We start from the raw sequence: 14,667 nt of genomic DNA, 5'->3' as shown, positions 1-14,667 counted from the left end.
CAGAGCGCACACAAACACTATTTACCTTCCCGCTGCAGTGGTACCTATTTATCTGTTTGCACTGGTATGCTTTCGAGCTGCTAGGTTGGCAGGAGCTGGGGTGGAGCAATGGGAGCTCACCCTGTTGCAGAGTGATCAGCAAGTCCAAGAGGCTCAGTGGTTTAGACCACAGCGCCACCCGCACCTGCTTGTTATGCAATAGCCGGTGTCGATTTAAGTACCTAGACATGTCGAAGGCAGTATGGCTCTGAGCAGACTCATTGCTGGAAATCACAGGGCTGGAGAGCATTTCCACCAGTAAGGTTCATTGGGTGAATTTTGCCCATTATTATTTTTTTTGCCCGGCCCCTCCTGTCAGTATCCTGTATCCCCTGAGCATCCTTAGTCCACATTGTTTTGTAGAAACTAGCCTACTGTACAAGGCGTGCTCCATTTTCCATGGGACAGCCCATTAGAATTGTTGAGCCAAATATCCTCTGAACAGAATGCCTGAACCTTAATTTGAAGTGTTTTGAACTCTCAAAAGCACAATGCAGATGTTGTCATTACTACTACTACTACTACTATATCAGAATTACAGGTGATACCCAGGCACCTTTCTTAAACCCCGTGCCAAACTTCGGAGAAGCAATAAGCACGAATCTTGCGCGGCAGGGAAGGCTGGATTGTGGACACATTAAGCAAGTGCTTTCATCATTCACCTGAAGATGAGAGGACTTATCTCTGCAAAGACTCCTTCCCTCCATAAGCCCTTCTCTTTGCTTCCATCGCAGAGGCTTTCTCTTTGATCTGCATCCTTTGAAGGAGGAGGGAGCTGGAGACACCTGTTGCGCTCAGAGAGCCTGACAAGCAGCTTGTATTCTCCCTTCTTTGGCGCTGACCTGACAACAAATTCGAGAGGATCAGGAGAGGGTGGTTTTTTTAAAAAAAACTTTATTATTTTTTTTTTTGCTCCTGTTATTTCAGAGCTGTATGAATAGTCTCCCTGACAGCACTGCAGCGGATGCAGCCAAGAGGGATTTAGAAGTCCTTGTGCTTCCACTGAAGACAGGCGACAGCTTTTTGAAAGCTGGGAAGAGCCCAGAAAGGAAGCTTTGACTTTGGGAAGAGAGTTGGGGTGGAGATTCTGGCTAATTAGCAGCGTCAAGTAGCAAGGGTGGAGGGTATTCTAAGTCATGTATACATAGCTGTCACCTTACAGATTTGAAAATAAGGGACCAGCAGCCTCGAAAAAAAGGGACCAGCAGCCAAAATAAGGGATTTTCCAAGCACAGGTATGTTCAACTTCTGAGCCCCTCTGAGTCAAAGGCAGAAAGCCCAGCCAGCAGCCAAACGAAGCCTCAAGTGGTGGTTCCCACAGCGCAGCAACCCGGCAAAGGGGATGCAGCAAGGAAAACCACCATCACCTCTCTGCTGGGAAGCGCTGAGCAAAGGCGAGTCCCCAGGCAACGCGGCCGATTTGATTGGCACAAGGCATGCAAGCTCCACCCCCCAGTCGTTCTTAGACTCCTTATTGGGTGAGCAACGCAGCCAAGCAACACAGTTGGAGCCTCCCTCCTCCCTGGCTGGCAGGGAGGGAGGGAGAGGAGCTGCTTCCTTTGAAACCCGGGAAATTTAAGGGACATCCTCAATAAGGGACAGCAGCGGGACACGGCGCTGGGATAAAGGACTTTCCCGCCAAATAAGGGACGGTTGACAGCTATGCGTGTAGTAAGACAGGGCAAACTCCTGTATTCCTTTCTGCCTGCAAGCAGAACCACGGGTCTCCCACAACCCAGTGCTGGGAAAGAATTAAAAACAGCAGGATTTCTGCCAGTCTCCTGGCATCCTGGCCGTTTCAGTTTATGTTTTCTTGATAAAAATGAAAGGTTTTTGGTTTTTTGTGTGCTTGAGCTGAAAAGGAGGGGGTGAGCTTTATGAAACAATTTGCCTTCCATGAAATTTGCTTCCTTCCATCTCCCAGGAGGGAGTTGTGGACTGAGATAAAAACATCCACCTATTCAGAGGGAGGGTACGAAACATTGCCTTCACTCTGAGTTAGCTTAGCGCTCTCTTGTAAGGAGATGCCCATTAGCACTTTACCTCCTGCGTGGTCTTCAGAAAGCAGAGCAGCTATGGGTCCTATTACGCAGATACCAGTCTGCTACTTCTAGAAGTGCATAGGCCAAGAATAGGGAACTTTTAGCCTGCAGGCCAAATTAGACCAGAGGCAGAGGCAGTTTTAGGGTAGCGTGACCAGTTCGGCCACACTGGAAGCAGGTTCTGCTGCAGGGGCACCACAACAATGATCTAGAATGGAGTGAAAGAGGTAGGGGGCGCCGAATTTTAGTCTCGCACAGGGCGCCACTGAAATTTGAGAGCCCCAAGTTCACATTGCCAGAGGTCATAAGTTTTGTCGGCCAAGGATGTTGCGAGGCTGGTTTTCCTCCAGTGAGAGCCAGTGTGGTGTAGTGGTTAAGAGCGGTAGACTCGTAATCTGGGGAACCGGGTTCACGTCTCCGCTCCTCCACATGCAGCTGCTGGGTGACCTTGGGCTAGTCACACTTCTCTGAAGTCTCTCAGCCCCACTCACCTCACAGAGTGTTTGTTGTGGGGGAGGAAGGGAAAGGAGAATGTTAGCCGCTTTGAGACTCCTTTGGGTAGTGATAAAGCGGGATATCAAATCCAAACTCCTCCTCCTCTTCTTCTTCTTCTTCTTCGTCTTCGTCTTCGTCTTCGTCTTCTTCTTCTCCAGCCATGCCCACCTTCCTCCCACTGTTGGCATTGGTTCCACTCAGGAGCTCCCAACTAGAGTTGGCAGTCAATGTGATAGAGGGTTTGGAGTGTTGGACTAGGAACTGGGAGGAACCTGAGTTCAAATCCACATTCAACCATAACTCCCATTGGGTGTCCTTGAGCTAGTCACTTCTTCTCAGCCTAACCTTCCTCACGATGCTGTGAGGATAAAATGGGGAGGAGGCAATCTGTGTAAGGCTCCTTGGGCTATTCGAAGGAGTGGTGTGATACAAAAGGGTGGTAATGATGATGATGATGATGATGTTCCTAATTTGAGTGAGTCCTTGCAGGAAGAGGCACTTGCTTTTAAATTTGGCACCAAATGCAAGTACGGATCAGGTCAGTTCGTATCGAGAGTTCGTAAAACTCTACTGCTATTTTGTATTGGTGTCGTTCTTTAATTGGCTTAGAATTCACATGGCTAAGAATGGCTTCCAAGGCACAGTCGTACCTCGCCTCCCGAACGCCTTGGGAGTCGAACGTTCTGACTCCCGAACGATCGAAAACCAGAAATGCGTGTTCCAATTTTGGAACATTCTTTTGCAAGCCGAATGTCCAATGGGGCTTCCTCAGCTTCCGATTGGCTGCAGGAGCTTCCTGCAGCCAATCAGAAGCCACACTTTGGAAGTCGAACGTTTCAAAAGTCGAATGGTCTTCTGGAGCAGATTCTGTTTGACTTTCGAGGTACGATTGTACTGGACCACTTAAAAACTCTGACCCTCTGGTGTACCTTTCAAGCTTCATGGTTGCCATTGTTGATTTTTACGAGGAAATGTGCCCAGGTATTTTGTGTCTGGCCTGTTCACTTCTTCCTCTGACCCACCAGCCTCCTCCTTCATCTAGCTTTGAAGTGGAATAATTTGTCACTGCAGCTGAATAAGTAAAATGTTTTAGGAGCTGGGAACGCCAGCGTGCGGGAACCGATTAACATCTCCTCTGCGGTACTTGAAGGAATCCAAGGATAGAGACGAATCTTTTTGGGCCTAGTAGAAGGAAATGTCTATTTTCTTGTGAGCTGCCATACAACAGCTGGGGTGGACTTTTGGGGTGGGGGTGGAGCTAACATAGCATGTTCCTTGATTTTTTATCTGTTTTAATTGAAAATTTTATTAGACAAACATTCTTAAAATACATGGAATACCAACAAAATAACATTCACTATGTTATAAAGATTATAGAGAATATAAATATAAAAGGAAAGGAAAGGAAAGGAAAGGAACAGAACAGAAGAAAGAAAGAAAGAAAGAAGAGAAAGAAGAGAAAGAAGAGAAAGAAGAAGAATGAAAGTGTGAATAAAGGCAAAGACATAATGATATCCACTGTTTGAATCAGCAAAGAAAAGAAACTTCCGACTATACCCATTTATTATCACAGTACCCTTTGAGATATTCCTTAATTATTGACCATTCCTTGTTTACTTCTTGTGTTGAATTTCCCGTGTTGAATTTACTTACAGTTAGCAAGGAGAACGGGGGCAGCGAGAGGAAATTCAACACAGGAAATTCAACACAATATAGCCTGTTCCTTGAAAGAGGTCTCTGCTCCACTTTTCTTTGTGATTTTCTGTGTTCTAACTAAGCCACCTTTCCTATCCATCGTTCTGAGTCCTTTGCTGCTGGGTCTGCCTACCACCAATTAACTTGAAAAAATAAAATAAAAATCTCTGCTCACTTTCTTGAATACCCCCCCCCCACGTCCCCAAAATTCCGTTTTGTCTCGACATTCTAATTGCTGGCAGACGAGGAGGTGCGGAAGTGCAGGATACCAACCAGGAGTAGCAAGGTTGTTGTTAAAAAGGTAAAGGTAAAGGTACCCCTGCTCGTTTGGGCCAGTCTTGACAGACTCTAGGGTTGTGCGCTCATCTCACTCTAGAGGCCGGGAGCCAGCGCTGTCCGGAGACACTTCCGGGTCACGTGGCCAGTGTGACAAGCTGCATCTGGCGAGCCAGCGCAGCACACGGAACGCCATTTACCTTCCCGCTGGTAAGCGGTCCCTATTTATCTACTTGCACCCGGGGGCGCTTTCGAACTGCTAGGTTGGCAGGCGCTGGGACCGAGCAGCGGGAGCGCACCCCACCGCGGGGATTTGAACCGCCGACCTTTCGATCGGCAAGTCCTAGGCGCTGAGGCTTTTTACCCACATCGCCACCCGCGTCCTAAGGTTGTTGTTAGTTTTGTATTAAAGGTGTCTTGCGCTAGCAGGCGGGGCTCTTAAAGGACAAATCTGCACGTCTTTTATCAGACAGGGAGAAGCTTTTTTGACATTTGCATCTTAGGAAAGGGCCCAGCTCCTGCTTTAAAACACTTTTATTACAGTCGTACCTTGGAAGTCAAATGGAATCCATTCCGGAAGTCCGGTCAACTTCCAAAACATTCGGAAACCAAAGCGCGGATTCTGATTGGCTGCAGGAAGCTGTTGCAGCCAATCGGAAGCCCCGTCAGATGTTCGGCTTCCAAAAATAGTTCGCAAACCGGAACAGTCACTTCCGGGTTTGCGGCGTTCAGGAGCCAAAACATTCGAGAACTAAGCTGTTGGAAAACCAAGGTACGGCTCTATTATTATTATTTATTAAAATTATATATCGCCTTCCATTCAAAGATCAGAGGGCGGTTTACAACATAGAAACACAAAATACACAGCACAATAACCAAAAGAACAAACCAATACTCCCCCCCTGAATGCTAGTTTACACCTCTTTCCAGTTTGCAGAATAGTGAACTATATCCCCCTTTGCAATTGAAGTTACTAGTGCTTCATCTGGGGAAAAACAAGCATCCAAAATCGGCTAAGTTTTGCTTCATGTTTATGGTTTTTGTTGATGTTGTTTTTTAATAAAATTGGATTTTTTTTGCTTTTCAACTCACGTTTTTCTAGTTGCTTAGGGTTTGCCTTCTCTTAGAGCTGCGGTATGTCTAGAATTTCCCAGGCTATAATGTCTGGGGAAACCCAGGTGTATGGAAGTCCATATTGGAAGTGTCAATTTTTTGGTGATTTCCCTTAAAAAATAGGTTTAAGAAACTTCTCTTTTTTGAGATTTTGCAGAAAAAAGCCCAAAACTTTGGACACACACACCCCAATTTTTTTTTACTTTTTGAAGTATGGCAACCGTACCTTCTCTTTGCAAAACATGCTACTCTTTAAATATATATGTGACCATGCAGAAAGAACAGGCGTCTCTGCTTTTGGATTCCATGACTGCCATCTGGTGGTCGTCCTTTGGTATCTATTCAGTCCGAGCTTGAACTATAAACCTCAATAATAAAACAAACAGACATTCTTTATTACGGTCCAAAGACCCGCAAAACAATTTCGAAAGCAAAGTAGAGCAAAAATGTGGAAGAGATGTTACTAGGCAGACACAGTGTTTTTATAAAAACGGATAATCATCAAGCTGCGAAAAGCTTGGGGCATGTGCCGTTAACCATTTCAGACCTGAGGCCCACCTTCCAGCCCTAGCTTTCAATATGGGGCCCATTTTTATTTATTTTTACTTTTTTACTGAATTGCCCATTCCTCGTTTTCGTTTTTTCTCCTTTTGTCCAGTCTTCACTTATCTCTTAAAGGCTTAGGAATCCTTCTTGGGGAAAACAAAAAAAAAGGCAACCTTTTCAGAAATTCAGCAACGGCACAGCTGGGCTCAAATTAGCCCTATAACCTGATCAGTTGGGTGTTTACCATTCTTATAACAATCCAAAATCAATTGAGCTGATCACGTACGCTTAAAATTAGTGGTAAGCCAGATCCTCACTCACTTCCACCCCTCACCCCCCAAAAAAATCACTGCCAGCACAGGACAAGACGTCAGTAATCCACCTTGGAGGGAAAATGGGATAGAAATGCAATAAAAGATTTTAATAATAATAGAAATAACAACAACAACAACAACAACAACAACAACAACAACAACAACATGCATAGTGCTTTCAAAATCTTCGGTGCTGCTTTATTATTATTATTATTATTATTATCATCATTATCATTATCATTATCATTATCATTATCATTATCATTATCATTATTATCATTATTTATTAAATTTATATACCACCCTTCATCCGAGGATAACAAGGCGGTTTACAATAGTGTAATAGCAGGTTATTAGTAGTAGTACTAGCATTCAATATATTTATATATCACTTACAATTAGCATTTCTGTTTCTGCTCATAATTCTAGTAGCCGATTTATTATTATTATTATTATTATTATTATTATTATTAGCCCTAGCAGTTATGGTTGCTAGACTTGTGTCCTGTGAGATACTTTACATGCGCCAGACCTGCCTGCATTTTAATTGCCACAGCCGCCGTTTGAAAAAAGACCAGGCAACAGAGCAATTAGCATTTTGTTGATTTTTTCTTTCTTTCTTTTTTGTCTCATTGGCTCATTAGCGGCATTGATTGACCTTTTCGTCTCTTCAAAATTCCATGGCGCGTTTTAAAAAAAAGAAAAGACACGAAACAGAAAGCGGCGGCAGACAATTAGCCATATATTACGCAAAAAGTAGCGAGTACGGCAGGGGGAAAAATAATTAAGATGATTTTGAAATTAAGAAAATGGGTTTAAGGAGAGAAGCAGGTGCTTAATGGGAGCCAGAACAGCTGTGCCTTGCAAGAATCTGCTGCGGAAGGTACTTCAAGGAAGGTTTTGACGGTGCCACACACAGCTGGAAGAACCATTGCAATAATGAAATAAAAATCCCTTCCGCAAATGGGGCAGCTGGATTGATGGCGCCTAAGAAGTCGGTGTATGTACGCGCCCATGACTTTGCCTCGGTTTGGGATCTGTTGCGATACGTCCAAAAGGAGTATTTGAATCAGCACATCTACTGGTATAGCGCATAGCTGTCAACCATCCCTTATTTGGCGGGAAAGTCCCTTATTCCAGCGCCGTGTTCCACTGCTGTCCCTTATTGATGATGCCCCTTAAAATTCCCGGGTTTCAAAGGAAGCAGCTCCTCTCCCTCCCTCTCTGCCGGCCAGGGAGGAGGGAGGCTCCAACTGTGTTGCTTGGCTGCGTTGCTCACCCAATAAGGAGTTAAACGACTGGGGGGTGGAGCTTGCATGCCTTGTGCCAATCAAATTGGCCACGTTGCCTGGGGACTCGCCTTTGCTCAGCACTTCCCAGCGGAGAGGTGATGGTGGTTTTCCTTGCTGCATCCCCTTTGCCAGGTTGCTGCGCTGTGGCTTCATTTGGCTTGAGGCTTCATTTGGCTGCTGGTTGACTAAAATCCCTTATTTTCGAGGCTGCTGGTCCCTTATTTTCAAATCTGTAAGTTGACAGCTATGGTATAGCGTCAGCAGGAAATTGTTCTTTCAGTGCTGGAATAGAGACTGGGGTAGATGGTTGCTGGTCATGTTCTTCTCCCACACGATCCTTTTCTTTGGGGCAGTATGTCAGTTTGCATTTCTTAGTGCAGAAAGCATTGATCTGATGTTTTGAATTTTTTCCTATTCTAATTAATTCCAGAGGGTTCCAGAAGCTTCTGGAAGCTTCTCTGTGTAAAAGAAACAAGCAGAAGGTTCATGATGTTTGGGTTATTCACAGTGCCAGATTTACGTATAAGCTAAACAAGCTGTTATGTACTGAAGTTCTCACCCTGGGCCAGCAGGGGGATACTGTAGATAGTTATGTAAATAAGGGATTGAAAGTGAGGTTCAGTGATTGGATAGTTTTAGAAAGTTGATACAGTTACGTTGTAGTGGAGCTCTATATAAGCAGGCTGACTGAACCCTTCAGTACAGTTCTGTCCTGGCCTGTGAATAAACAAGAGCTGTTTGAAGAATCGCTGTGTCATCTGATATGTTCACCCACAACTTAACACAAGCTATAGCTTAGGGCCCCGCAGCAAAACTTTGGCACCAGTTTCGAGGGGGTCTCAGATTTGGGGTTTCGTCGTTAAAGAAGCCTGCCCATGTTAAGCCGGTAAGCAAGGACTAAGGGCAACAGCACACTCGCCACTTGTGCCCACAGCAACTGGCATTTGGAGGCATGCCACTGGTCTTGCAGGTCCTCCTCTCTGCTGTTTGGATGGCAATTCAGGAGTCGCCAACATGGTGCCCATGGGCACTTCTTCACCCACAGAGGCCTTCCCTGGAATGCACAGGCTTCTCTCCCCTGCTGGCCATGAAAAATTCACTTGAAAACATCCCTCTCTTGCAGCCAGTATGATAGGTTGTGGTGTGTGTCAACAGTTTTGCCAGCTTGTGTATGAGCCTATGAGCCCATGAAATGTTAGCACCCCCTGTAGGCAATATGTATTGTTGTTGTTGTTTAGACGTTTAGTCGTGTCCAACTCTTCGTGACCCCAGGGACCAGAGCACGCCAGGCCCTCCTGTCTTCCACTGCCTCCCGCAGTTTGGTCAAACTCATCCTGGTAGCTTCAAGAACACTGTCCAACCATCTCGTCCTCTGTCGTCCCCTTCTCCTTGTGCCCTCAATCTTTCCCAACATCAGGGTCTTTTCCAGGGAGTCTTCTCTGCTCATGAGGTGGCCAAAGTATTGGAGCCTCAGCTTCAGGATCTGTCCTTCCAGTGAGCACCCAGGGCTGATTTCCTTCAGAATGGATAGGTTTGATCTTCTTGCAGTCCATGGGACTCTCAAGAGTCTCCTCCAGCACCATAATTCAAAAGCATCAATTCTTTGGTGATCAGCCTTCTGTGTGGTCCAGCTCTCACTTCCATACGTGAGAAGCAATACAGCAATATGTATTACAGCAATATGTATTAAAGGTAAAGGGACCCCTGACCATTAGGTCCAGTCGTGACCGACTCTGGGGTTGCGGCGCTCATCTCGCTTTATTGGCTGAGGGAGCCCGGTGTACAGCTTCCGGGTCATGTGTCCAGCATGACTAAGTGCTTCTGGCGAACTAGAGCAGCGCACGAAAACACCATTTACCTTCCTGCCAGAGCGGTACCTATTTATCTACTTGCACTTTGACGTGCTTTCGAACTGCTAGGTTGGCAGGAGCAGGGACCAAGCAATGGGAGCTCACCCCGTCACGGGGATTCGATCCACCGACCTTCTGATTGGCAAGTCCTAGGCTAAGTGGTTTAACCCACAGCGCCACCCATGTCCCAGCAATATGTATTACTTTACTTCAAAATACAGTCGTACCTTGGAAGTCAAACAGAATCCGTTCCAGAAGTCCGTTCAAATTCCAAAAGGTTTGGAAACCAAAGTGTGGCTTCCTATTAGCTGCAGGAAGCTCCTGCAGCCAATCAGAAGCTGCTGAAGCCCCGTCGGACGTTCGGCTTCCAAAAGAACGCTCAAAAACAGGAACACTCACTTCCGGGTTTCGATCGTTTGGGAGCCAATTTGTTCGGGAGCCAAGGCGTTTGAGATCCAAGGTACCACTGTATGACAAGCCAGTCCTCCTGATCCTAATTGTCAGGGGACTGCCATTGGAACAGGGGAGGGAGGCAGGGGGGCCGTTGGGCTACAGAGAGCCTCCGAAACTCCTGAAGAGCATCTTCTCTTCCAGCAGTGAGAAAAGCCACACCTCCAGTGGAGAAGAGAGGGAAGGGGCCAGCCAAGCGAGGAAAGGGCTTGAGGATGCTGCTGAGAGCCCCAGCGCCTCACCTGGTCAGGAGGGACGCATGCCACTTCCGTCGCCCAGCTTGCACAAAGGGGTGAAATGCAAGGAGGGGAGGAGGAGGATTGGGGTGCTGAAGTTCTTATGTTGGGGGAGAAGCCGGAAGGGGCCACTCCTGGATTCTACAGACATGAGACAGACATGAACTTTGTAGCATAGCTGTCAAGTGTCCCTTATTTGAAAGGACAGTCCCTTATTCCAGCGCCATGTCCCGCTGCTGTCCCTTATTGATGGATGTCCCTTAAATGTCCCTTAAATTATGTCCCTTAAATTTCAAAGGAAGCAGCTCCTCTCCCTCCTTCCCTGCAGGCCAGGGAGGAGGGAGGCTTCAACTGTGTTGCTTGGCTGTGTTGCTCACCCAATAAGAAGTCTAAGAACGACTGGGGGGTGGAGCTTGCATGCCTTGTGTGTGGCTAGTTATTGCAAGCTGAGGGGGGTTTTGAATGCTGGACGCCATTTTGTTGCACGTGCTGCTGCAAACTTTGCAGTGCAAAGCCAGGCCAGGGAGCCATCTTAAGTTGAGGCTGCATGGGCCTTGTGGTGCATGTGATTCAGATTCTATTCAGTTGAACCTCTGGTTACAAAGTTGGTTGGACAGTGTTCTCGAAGCTACCCAGCATGAGTTTGACCAGACTGCAGGAGGACAGGAAGACTGGAGTGCCTGGAACAGGTGAGGCTGCAGGTCCCTTATTTTGGCTGCTGGTCCCTTATTTTCAAGGCTGTTGGTCCCTTATTTTCAAATCTGTAAGTTGACAGCTATGCTTTGTAGATCTGCACTGTAAATAGTTTGTGCAATAAAACCTGTACAAGACAGGTCGGTGTCCTCATGAGCAACCACCACCAGCATCTGACACTAATGATGAGTGGGGGGCCCAAGGACATCTGCCCTGAAGTCCTCCTCTGGTCTTGCCACTGCTCCTTAAGAACCCCTCCCTTCCTTTCGATTTGCATGGAGCAACCACATGACTGATGCCTGTGCTGGGTCTACTTTATCCTGCAGGGTATTAATTCAGCGGATTCCTCACTCTGCTGCTTACAAGTGTCTCTGTCTATTTAGACTGCAAGCCTGCAGGCCCAGTATTCTTGTTTGTATGCCATGCTCTTTTTTTAAAGTGTTTTGTCGTGCCCCCCCCCCCGCACTTCGTTCAGCACCTTGTTGGTGTCGCCGGCTGGTTTGTTTTCTGCACCTCCCTCGGGCACCGAAGAAATAATAAACGTTGCTATCAAAATCTTACACCGCAGAAATCTAGCATAGTGTGCCTAAAAACATCATTATATTGTTTAGGCAAGCCGACCCAGACATGGAATTTTAATATGGGATTTTATTATGTCTGTCTGTTTTACGATGCCTGACTACTTTATCCTTTTTTTTTCTTTTTTTGATGAATGTTTTAAGTCCCTTTGCTTTTAAGGTTTGATTTTATCGGGATTATTAAAATGAATATTTTGTGCTGTCTTACAGAGACAACTTAGAACCGGGGGGGGGGGGGGGGGCAATCTCAGACTCTCAGGTCTATCTAGCCCCACCAGCCCTCCCTATTTAGATTGTGGGGCCATTTGGGGCAAGTCACAGTCACCTGCCCTGCTTTTTTGACATTCTTATTTGATCCTCAAATGTCCCGCTTGTCCTTAGGATGTCCCTATTTTCATCGGAGAAATGTTGGAGCGTATGGAGTTAGCTGACCCTCCAAGCCATCTAAAGGCAATCCTGTATAGGGAAGCTTTTTAAAAATGTTTAATATTTTATTATGTTTTTATACATGTTGGAAGCTGCCCAGAGTGGCAGGGGCAAGCCAGTAAGATGCGTGGGGTATAAATAGTAAAAATATCATTATTTGGAATGGGATGTCCCTATTCTCATGAATCATGGGTAGGCAAACTAAGGCCCGGTGGCCGGATGCGGCCCAATCGCCTTCTAAATCAGCATGTTTTTACATGAGTAGAATGTGTCCTTTGGTAATCCTCATAGAACTCTAGCCCAGTGGTTGCCATTAATTTGATTTTGAATTGATTTTAGGATCCTGTGTTACTTTTACTGTTGTTAGCAGCTCTGAGCCCGGCTTCGGCTGGGGAGGGCGGGATATAAAGAAAATTATTATTATTATTATTATTATTATTATTATTATGCATTTATGGGTTATTTGTGGGGCCTGCCTAGTGTTTTTACATGAGTAGAATGTGTGCTTTTATTTAAAATGCATCTCTGGGTTATTTGTGGGGCATAGGAATTCGTTCATTTCCCCCCAAAAAATAGAGTCCAGCCCCCCACAAGGTCTGAGGGACAGTGGACTTGCCCCCTGCTGAAAAAGTTTGCTGACCCCTGATTATCAGGAAAAAAATAAAAATAATACATTCGTTAGCCTTTAAGATACTAGACAGTTACACCCACATCACAAACTTAAATCATATAAAAGAATCATTGGAACTGTGGCTTATTAAGGGTCCTGGGAACTGTTCTTCTGTCAGGGGTGAACTACATTTCCCAGGAATCTTTAGGGCTTCACATGTGCTTAAAAAGTCTGGTGTGAATTTGACACAAGACCCTTTCGTTGTCTTCGAGGAAACTGGCCTCCCTCTGTTTAAGGTAAAGGGACCCCTGACCATTAGGTCCAGTCGTGGCCGACTCTGGGGTTGCGGCACTCATCTCGTTTTATTGGCCGAGGGAGCTGGCATACAGCTTCCGAGTCATGTGGTCACAATGACTAAGCTGCTTCTGGCGAACCAGAGCAGCACATGGAAATGCCGTTTACTTTCCCACCGGAGTGGTACCTATTTATCTACTTGCACTTTGATGCGCTTTCGAACTGCTAGGTTGGCAGGAGCAGGGACTGAGCAACGGGAGCTCACCCTGTCGCGGGGATTCGAACCACCGACCTTCAGATTGGCAAGTCCTAGGCTCTGTGGTTTAACCCACAGCGCCACCCGCGTCCCATCCCTCTCTTTAGCAGTCTTACAAATCTAAATGTGGTTTTTTTCCGCCTTCTCTGCTTTTAGGTTTTGAGTTGCTCTACCAGCCCGAAGTGGTGAGGCTTTATCTGTCGATTCTCACCGAAAGCCAGAACTTCAACACTCTGGAAGCAGCAGCAGGAGCTTTGCAGAACCTCAGTGCCGGAAACTGGACAGTGAGTGATGTGTGTTCTTCTCATACCCTTACTGTCATTTAAGTACTTTGCGGTGAGAGGCATTATACCCGCTTAGGTTTCATCCTGTTGCCCAAGTTTGCCTTGGAAAGATGATCTGGCCTCCCCCCACCCCCAGGTTTCCTGTGAGGCTCATTTATGCCTCAGGTGGAGAACCTTTTTGACAGTGATCAATATTCACGGTTGTTGTTGTTCAGTCTGCAACTGATACATAATTGATTACTGTCTCTCCCCCCCCCCCCTTTAAATGATGTTTCTTTTGCACTGAAATGAATGGAGTGTAAATAATTATGTCATTAATTCAGTTAAATCAATTAACTTACATAAATCATGTGCATAGTTATGTAAATTACATGAAATAGAGGACCGCAAGACAAATGGCATAGTATTTGATGGAAACTGAAATGCAGTGCAATAAAAACAGTGCTGATTGTGACAAAGCCAGGCTGGAATGGATTGATCCAGTGTTTCTCAGACTTGGCTGTTGTTGGACTACAATTCCCATCATCCCTGATCACTGGTCCTGCTAGCTAGGGGTGATGGGAGTTGTAGTCCAACAACAGCCCAGAGACCCAGGTTTGAGAAACACTGCATTAGATCAACTTTCTTAAAACGCAAAATCTTTTTTTTATTATTATTAAAAAATGTCTATAGAAACATGGGTTTTTGACTTGAAGCCCCTCTAAATTTCTCGAGTGTCCCCCTGCCCCATTTCTTCCTGGTCAGTGGTCCACGTATATCCGGGCGACAGTGCGAAAGGAGAGAGGCCTTCCGGTCCTTGTGGAGCTCCTCCAGTCCGATTCTGACAAAGTGGTGAGAGCCGTGTCCATCGCTCTGAGGAATCTCTCCATGGATCGCCGCAATAAGGATCTCATAGGTATGTTCCAAATGCTTCCTACAGCAAATGGGTAGGTCCCCTGAAACAAGGCACAGATGATGTCTTCTGCTGGAGATTTATCCACACAGCCAATGTTGAGGTGAAAAAATCCTTTCTCATTCCCCCCCCCAAAAAAAAATATAGTCCGGCCCCCCACAAAGTCTGAGGGACTGTGGACCAGCCCCCTGCTGAAAAAGTTTGCTGACCCCTGGCTTAAAGCTTCATCCTGCTGAACTGCAAAAAATTGGCATTGGGGGATACTAAGCCTTGGTCTCCTGAAAGC

General features: G+C 46.1%; 1 protein-coding gene across 10 annotated transcripts in view; it reads left to right on the top strand.

Moving 5' to 3' along the window:
• ARVCF (ARVCF delta catenin family member) overlaps positions 1 to 14,667 on the top strand; it is a 331,955-nt gene that overhangs the window by 290,161 nt on the left and 27,127 nt on the right. For 6 of the 10 annotated variants that reach the window (XM_079956524.1, XM_079956527.1, XM_079956530.1 and 3 more), the window contains 2 exons: positions 13,362 to 13,498; positions 14,234 to 14,384. In XM_079956524.1, the coding sequence (XP_079812650.1) occupies positions 13,362 to 13,498; positions 14,234 to 14,384 (288 nt within the window). The remainder of the gene's footprint in view (positions 1 to 13,361; positions 13,499 to 14,233; positions 14,385 to 14,667) is intronic. The other 4 variants (XM_079956529.1, XM_079956526.1, XM_079956528.1 and 1 more) reach the window with 1 other exon arrangement.

Source organism: Podarcis cretensis (genome assembly GCF_951804945.1).
Source record: "Podarcis cretensis genome assembly, chromosome: 16".
NCBI lineage: Eukaryota > Metazoa > Chordata > Lepidosauria > Squamata > Lacertidae > Podarcis > Podarcis cretensis.
This window is presented reverse-complemented; position numbering and strand designations above follow the sequence as displayed.